This window comes from Octodon degus, unplaced genomic scaffold, assembly GCF_000260255.1.
Source record: "Octodon degus isolate 3935 unplaced genomic scaffold, OctDeg1.0 scaffold00153, whole genome shotgun sequence".
NCBI lineage: Eukaryota > Metazoa > Chordata > Mammalia > Rodentia > Octodontidae > Octodon > Octodon degus.
Window position 1 is genome coordinate 5777969 of NW_004524729.1, and position 8442 is coordinate 5786410.

At 45.4% G+C, this 8442-nt stretch overlaps 1 protein-coding gene across 1 annotated transcript in view; it reads left to right on the forward strand.

Moving 5' to 3' along the window:
* Mov10l1 (Mov10 RISC complex RNA helicase like 1) overlaps positions 1-8442 on the forward strand; it is a 69910-nt gene that overhangs the window by 4736 nt on the left and 56732 nt on the right. Inside the window, exons 3-4 of the mRNA XM_004642470.2 lie at positions 2623-2785; positions 7732-7844. Coding sequence (XP_004642527.1) covers positions 2623-2785; positions 7732-7844 — 276 coding nt within the window. The remainder of the gene's footprint in view (positions 1-2622; positions 2786-7731; positions 7845-8442) is intronic.

Consider the following 8442-nt stretch of genomic DNA (forward strand, 5'->3'; position numbering starts at 1 on the left):
ATGAATTGTCAAAAAGAATACACCGCCTTGGTACGGGCTGTCATTAGGTCCCATAAGTGTGGCTCGCCAATGGAACACATCATCCCCAACGAGCCTGCAGAACACTGCGCTGGAGGGTCCAGGGCCAAGTCACTAAGTTCCTTATTAATCCGCTTCAGCGCCATGGTCCGTGCTGTCCCGGCCCTCGGTGTCCGTGTGTGCTCAGCCCCGCCACGTCTCGATGGTCCTCAGCTCTCAGCGGCGCAGACACGGCCTTGGTACGAAGGAGGCGGGTCTCGCGAGAAATGCACGGCAGCCTGACCCGAGCTAGAGCTCTGCAATGACTTAAGGGCAGTTTTGTGCCCCAAAAATCATTTTTAACCTTGTTCCACTGTTTCATTTTAAGTAATGAATGCAGTGGAACTGAGGGCCTTGCCCTTGCTGTGTAGGCTCTTGCGCCATTGAGCTGTATCGCCAGCGCGTTGTGACAGTCTTGTCTGTGCAGACTTGGGGCACATAAGCATTCATAGCTTATTCTGATGCTTAGCACAAGTGCGCACTGAAATTTTCTTCGGTAAGTTACTAGTTTATTGGTACTTAAGTGTATTGTGTGCCTGGCGTCTGTTGTGGTGCACAGGCACACAGGGAACCAGATACTTCTTTGTAAGCTAGCCAGTCTCCTTCTGAGAAACCCATTTTTCTTTACTCATTTGGTAGGTTGCTTTCCAGATGGAATCGTGGAGCTTTTCCTGTGGGTCCCTGTGGCATGGCTGCTGTAGGTCTCCCTTTCTTTAGCTGATTTGTGGATGGGACCTTCCTGACTCTTCATGAATTATGGATAAACTTATTGTAATTAATTCTCTGCTCCAATTAGCTTTGGATGGCACTGACCTTATAGATTCTACTTGAGATATTTAATATTTGGATCATTTTTAGTCTTCTCCAACTACAAATTATGTATTTATTTAAGCTTTCCTTTTTATTTTTACAGTTCCATAGTTTTTCTCTTTTGAAAGTTCTGAAAATATCTCATTTCCAAGATGTTGTTACATTGAGAATAATTTTGCATAGTATTTTTAAATGATTTTTCTTCTGAGATGAGAAAGGTTTTTTTATGTTATATGGAAGTTAGCAAATTTAATGAAAGTTTCAACCCCTGGGGCATGCTGAGATGGCAGTTGAGACTGGGTGTGGTAGTGTGTGCCTGTAATCCTAGCTCTTGGGAGGCTGTAAACAGGTGGATCACCACGAGTCCAATCTAGTAGTGAGATCCTAAACACCCTGTAGACCCTTCCCTAAAATACAAAAAAAAGATAAAATTTAAAATAAATAAATGAAATAAAATTTAAAATTCGTTCATTTCATTAGCTGCATTTCAAGTACTAAACATAGCTAGTTAGTGCTGAGTTGGCCACACAAGTAGGAGATGTTCCCGTTGTCACCAAAGGTTCTTCAGGCAGACCTGGCCTAGATGTTATGACATGCCAGGTAGAGGCCCTCGATGAGTCTCCAGCCCACGAGACAGTGTTTAGGGCTTTTGTTCCATTCCTCAGGGATTTGTCTTCTGTGTATAAACTCCCATATCCTCAGTCAGGTGGGCTCCTGAGATTTTGTTTTGATGCTTAGTTTCCTTTGAAACTCTGTATTGGAAGTTCATTAGCTAAACCCATTTTTCTGTTTTGACTTTGTATCCTGCTGCCTTGCTGATTTCATTTATTGGCCGTAACTTCTTTGGGTGTCTTTTGTTTTGGGTTTGTTGTTGTTGTTGTTGTTGTTGTTGTTTTTGTGTTTGTGATTCGTTGTTTGTTTTGGAGGGTGAAATCTAGCTTTTTTTTTACAGGCAGGATCAAGCCATCTATGTACAGAGAAATTACTTCTCTGATTTGTATGCCTTTTATTTTTTTAATTAATTTTCTTTTTGTTTAATTGCTTTGGCAAAGACTTCCAGTACGGTGTTAATGACAGTAATGAGAGAGAGCATCATTGCTGTGTTGCTGGTCTTAGGGGAGAAGCTATCCGTCCTTCAGTGGGGTTGCTGTGGGCTTTTCATTAGGGTCTTCGCCACGTTGAAGACGTTTCCTTTTATTCCTAGTTTATTGCATTGTCTTATGAAGGGATGTTGAATTTTGTCAAATGCCTTTTTTAATAAATGCCTTTCCTATGTCAAATGAAATAATAGTATGGTGTTTTTCTTAATCTTGTTGTGATGTATATGGACAGACTTTCAGATGTTAAATCACTTCATTCTAGGATAAAGTGGACATGGTCATGGTATGTAATCCTTCTGTTCTGCTGCGGTATTTGGTTTGCTAGTACTTTGCTGAAGATTTTTGCGTGCGTATTCATATAGGATTGTTGTAGACTCAATAACAGCATCCCCATAAATTTATAAGTTGAACTGTTAACACCCAAGGAGATATTAGTAGACGACCTTTGAAAGGCAGAGCCCTCATGCCCTTGCAGAAGACACCCCAGAGAGCTCCCCTGTCCCGTAGATCACATGTGGGTACAGGGAGAGCTCATTAGTCAGGATGGCTCCTCGTCTTTGTGAATCTGTCTCACCGTGATCTGGGACTTCCCAGTCCAGATGCAGTAGACAGGGACATTGGCCTCTTCTGATATAAAGATTGCCTTGTTTTGCAGGTGGAAGCTGTCTCTGACAAATGGGAGGATGACAGCAAACAGCATGGCAGAGAACTCTCAGATTCCAGGCCCCGAGTACTGATTGGCTGTGTGACTTCCCTGATGGAAGGGGCTGGCTACATCAATCAAACCACCTACTTTTCTTTGAAGAATGTGTGTGAAGGTAGCCAGATGGGCTTCTGTTATGGATTTAAAGTTAGGCTTTGTGTTTTTAAAAAAATTTTATGAATTGGTTTGAAGTGGCCACATATTGTTAAAGGACTTGGGTTTGTGTGGCCTCATGCAGGGGCTTGGGAGTGGTGGGTGGGGTTTGGGTGGGTTAGGGGAGTCACTGTTTAAACTCATGCTCTCATTTGTTTTCTGTTCCTTTGTTGAATGCAGTCACTGCTTTCCACATAGTTGTTCCCTCCACATAATTACTAACTTTCTAATCTAAATCAACAGTGTCCCAGCTAGACAGAGGTATGTAAGGTGTTTCACATCTTTTAAAATGGGGCTTAAGGATCACTTTGTACCTTTATAAGAGTATGTAACCATTTTGAATGGCATCTGTGTTTAGCTGATGTATTTTTATGCCCCCAAAAATAATTGGTTGATGTCATTTATAGAGTTTAATTCCATGACTGCTGTTACGTATCTGTTCTCTAGAGTTGTGAGCGTGCAGCCAGACACTGGGAGACCAAGATAAGCGAGCCTGCTTTTCACAGGGAGCAGTGTGCATGCACCTGTGGCAGAGAGGGTGGGGTCAGAGGTGCTGCCGGGGAGCTCCTTCTGTTCTGGGCTCTTCCCTTGTGTGTACGCGCCACATTAAACCTCGAGCCTCATACGTGCTGGGCAAGTGTTCTCCAGGAAGCTACATCTCTGGCTCTTCTAGATTTGTATTTTGGCACCAAGTCTCACTGAGTTGCCCAGGCTGCCTCAGATTTTCAGTCCTCTTCCTCTCAGCCTCCTCAGTAGTGGGGTCATAGACATGTGCCACACATGTGGTGGGGGAGGTATGTTGCCTGAATTTCTCCAGCCTGGCATGGGCCTCATGTTTTAAAACAAGGTTTCTGCTGCCTTAAGCACAGTCAGTCTGTGTTCAAGCTGGGTGTCAGGGGCCAATTGGCTCAGCCCAGCAGGGTCTTGATTGCCAGCTCTGAATCCCCAAATGAAATTAAAGCTCTCTGGGACTTTGAAATGTGTTCTGTCAGCAAGTGCTCACTTGTTGGGAAGGAGGTCTGTGATTGTTTGCTCCCCTTGACCATGATGACCAGGGGCTGCCCCTAGGGTAGCCTCATGGAGAGTTGTCCAGGTGGAGAAAGGAGGGAAGTTTTACCCTGTGGATACTGATAGGAGCTGCTGAAGAGAAAAGTTTACACTAAGAACTGAGGACAAACTCAGGCCTGTGGATTTCTTGGTACCAAAATATTCAAATGAGACAAAGTTAGTTCCTATTGAGGCTGAAATATGCTTAGAGATGTGAGAATTGCTATGAATACAATTGCGACTCGGTAACCATAGCAGAGGAATATTCTTGAAAGTACAATGAAAAAAATGCGAGAGTAGAAATCGGAAACGGGTCAGAAAATGTCCGCAGCAGGGCAAGTAGTAGCTCGAAGTGCCCAAGGCCTCCCTGCGAGCCCCGCCCCCGGGCGGGCCGCCACATCCTGAGAAGCGTGCGTATGTCCATACAGCTTCGACCTTGAGTTGAGAAAAGGGGACATTGTGCTAAGCTTTTCATGTACTTACTGGGAAGTCAGAAGGTACAGTTTCCTTGCTGACACTAATTCAGTGACCTACTCTGCCAGACACTTCATATAATTCACATCATGATAGGCGGGAGGACAGAGAGCAACAAATGAGCGTGTAAAATGCAGAGCTTTCTGGTCTGCTGGACACACACAGTGTGACGGGGTCAACTGGTGGGATTCCTTCAAGTCCAGACAGGCTGGGGCAGAGTGGGTGAACTAGGGTGTGACGGGGGAGTTTCTCAGATGAGCTGGCCAGGTTGAACTGTGGCCTGGGAGTGAGTGGAAGCTGCTACAGTGTGACTCGGGGGAAAGGAAACTTGTGCAGTCTTAAAAGTGCAGGATCCCTTCATCCTTGGACAAGCTTTGCACCACCCCTGGGATGGTTAACATCAGTGAACGGAGCCAGGTGGTTTATTACTGTCTAGTGAACCTTTCACCTTTTGGGTGAAGGCAGCTAAATAGAACTGGGCACTCAGCCAACAGGGCTTCTTACCCTCGGCACCCTAGCAGTTGGTCCATATTGTGTACACACGCACACACACAGAGTTACAACCTAGAATGTGTGTGGAATGTTGTCAGATAGCCCCTAGGGGCATTGGCCCAATGCTTGGATCCCAAATGGTGAATGGTGGCCTGAGAGCTTTGCGGAAGCCTTGCTTAGGACTGGAGTTCAGTGCCAGACCTGACCCAGGAAGTTGGCCTTGTCTCAGGTGACTTCTTTGGTGACCAGTGTGGTGCACTGCTGAGGTCCTCAGGGTTTTGCCAAATGCCCATGATCTCCCCTCCATCCCTACCCTCCCAGCCCCACCTCAGGTCCTTTATCCTGCGGAGCCACATAGTCTCCACAGTACTTCCACGCCTGCCTATTCTCCACACCCTTCCCAGCCCATCCTGGTGGACAGCTCAGCCTTGCTCTCAGCACAGGAGGAAGACTCTGTGGGATAGGCAGGGAGCAGGGCCAGCTGAGCAGTCCCTGCCAGTGCACAGTCAAGTGCAGGGGACTGCAGTTCGTTCCCCAGCTCCACATGCCTTACCAGATCCACCCTTAAGGTAGCCTGAGTCAGCCAAAAAAGAAAAAATTCTCTCAACTATTTTAGCGCAGTTGTTTTCAGAAGTACTGTATTTTTTCCTATATTCAGCATAAGTAGGTATTTAGTTTTATGAACTAAAACTTGGCAAATAAACTGTCTCTGTGATTTTTTTTGAAAATATCTCATTCATCTCATTGCAGAACATCAGCTTTTCCAATTGAAAGTAACTTAAAACTCTTCAGATGGCTGGGGAATCCTGTCAAAATTCAGCATTACCGGGCTGGAGAGATAGCTCAGTACAGTAAGGGCCAGAGTTCAATCCCCAGTTCCTCCAAAAAAAACCAAATAAACAAAAATTCAGCATTACCTGGGCGTGATGGTGCATGCCTGTAAATACCAGTACTTGGGAGGGTGAGCAGGAAGATTGCAAGTTGAGGTCAATCTTGGGAAATTTAGCAACTTAGTAAGACCCTCCCTCAGACTTTAGAAAGGACTGGGGCTACCGCTCAGTGAAGTCTGGGGTTTAGTCCTCAGTGCTAGAAAAGAAATGTGGGCATGCACATATACATGCACACAGCACTGATTCTGTTACATCACTAGCTCCTGGGTCTGATTGGTTCATTTCCTCCATGCTTTTGTGTATTTTTTTTTTTACAAATTTTATTCTCAGAAACTGTAATTTGCCAAAGATTGTTGGTTCCATGTTTATGAAATACTTTGCTGAATGATCTCTAGATGATTTTGAACAAAGTGTAACCAGGTTACAGAGAGGAACATTGGAGTGGGGCCCTGGAGTCAGTAGCGCATGTGTAAAACACGACTGGTGAATGCAGCGAAGAGAGCACAGGGTAGCCAGAGCCAAGGCGTCCTGTTAGCCTTGCCATGGCGCTTACCCATGTACTCGGGGACCTTAGCCACCGTGCTGCTTTGGCCGTTGACAGCAGGCTTGGAGGCAAGGACTGTATCTCTGCCACAGTTCCTTCCAAGTACCTTTGTGCGCGTAAGTTACCTAACACAAGAGGATCTTTCTTTCATTATACTGCCTTGTCAAACCAGAATTTACATGTTCTCACTGTGAACACAAATTCTTTTATCTCCATTGTTGGATTTTTTCTTTCTTTTCCATCGTGGATTTTTAAATTAAGTTTACAGTAATTTTCACAATATTGTCAAATATTTTTCATTCAACAGAATGCTCTTCCAGAAGTTTTACTTTGATTCCATAATTCTGACTTAAAAAACTCTTACTTGCATTTTCTTAACTTTGTTATCTTTTAAAAATAATTTTTCAATTAGCATATTAAGAGGTATTAACTGCACCACTCACTGTGCCTGTGAGCACAACGTGGTCACCAGTGTCACTGAACTGCTCCAGTTACCACCTGTCCCGAGCCATCGGGTCAGTCAACAAAGGTCACTTGGGAGAGGAGCAGGGAATTGAAGAGGGGACAAAGGACAGGAGACATGAGAAGTGGAGACAAGACAGGATTCTGATCAAGTCTTCTTTATTCAGGGGAGGTGCTGGGTATATATAGGGGGTGTAGGAATGAGGAAGTCTCGGCTCTTGGGGGTCAGCAGGTATCTAGGCAACGGGGGATGGTGCCACCCCTGGGGCATAGCACATGATTCACGGGGAATGGGCAAGGTGAAAAGGACTCAGCAGGAGAATAGAAACTTAAGAACGGCTGACACTATTATAAAATGGATACCAGTTAATGGCTTCCCACAACTACCAGCCCTGCCAGTCTAAGACCAGGCAGCCCCGTGTGACCTTCAGGATAGGCCTGGCCTCTTCCCAGATCTCTGTAGATCAAGGAGCTGCCAGGCAACATGTGCCCCTCATCCCTGGGCTGGAATCCCTCAGTTCCAAGTGTATTTTCCTCTGCCCTTGAGCTACTTGGGTGTACTCCTGATAGGCAAGTGGTACAAACAGCCTGTCTGGAGGAGTCAGAAGGAGAGGATAGGTACCTGCTGCGGTCTCAGGTATGCTACACGGACGTGTGTACTAGGGGCCTTAATTCAGCTTGTTTTGCTGCAATGGGTGATTCTTTGTTTTTATAAAAATGGAGAACCATAGGTATATTCTGAATGGGGCTCCCGAGATAGCGGGCCTGACTTCAGTTGTTTCTGGGCCCTTTCCCCTCCCTTCTGGGCCAGGCAGGCAGAGTCTTGAACACTGCTGGTACATTTAACCAGAGTTTGGCTAAAGGGGTATTATAGTCAATGAATATATTTCTAATGAAAACAAGAGTGAGCATGTTCTAAAATGTTTGAATGTAGGGATAAATTCAGTGTATCACAACCTCATTAAACTGTATACGTGATTTTCCTTCTGGCCATTTCAGGGTTCCAGCCATGCAAGGGGGACTGGGTGGAGGCTGAGTACCGGATCCGGCCAGGTACATGGAACAGTGAGGCCATCACAGTGAAGCCGCTGAGGTACAAGCGTGTGGACAAGGTAGTGTGCTAACAGGTGGCTCTTCCCCATGTTTCTGCCATCAGCTTTCTTCTGTATGCACTGAGAAGCTACATAAATAAAGCTTATGATTGGCTTATTTCCCTAGGGAAGTCGAGACGCCTCAGTGCTCCCATAACTAAAATCGAAGTTGCAGTGTATGTAGGAATACGCCAACATACTCTCAGGAGCAACTGTGCATGCAGAGATTGAGGGATTAAGTGGGTAGGGATGGGACTAGGAATTCCTCTAAGAAAGTATAGCTTGGGGAGTGAGTTTGCACTGTGATGAGTTAGCACAACCTTAGCTATGAAAGTAGAAAGGGACTATCAGTCACTACCACAGCCCTGTCTCTCAGCTCGAGCTTCCAGGCCCCTGCACATCTGTGTTACTTTGAACCTTACTAAGCATGGGTGATTTGGGCAAGGAATGAATGGTTAAACTGCAGGGGCAAAAGCATGTTAAGAAGTGCAGGTTGAACAACAAGTATAGATTAGTGAAGCCTGCTGTATCTGGCCGTTGTCCTTCCCTTTTCCCAAGAAAACAGCTTACCCTTAAGACAGCTCCTCATCCAGACTGCTATTTCTCTGCCTTTTTTTTT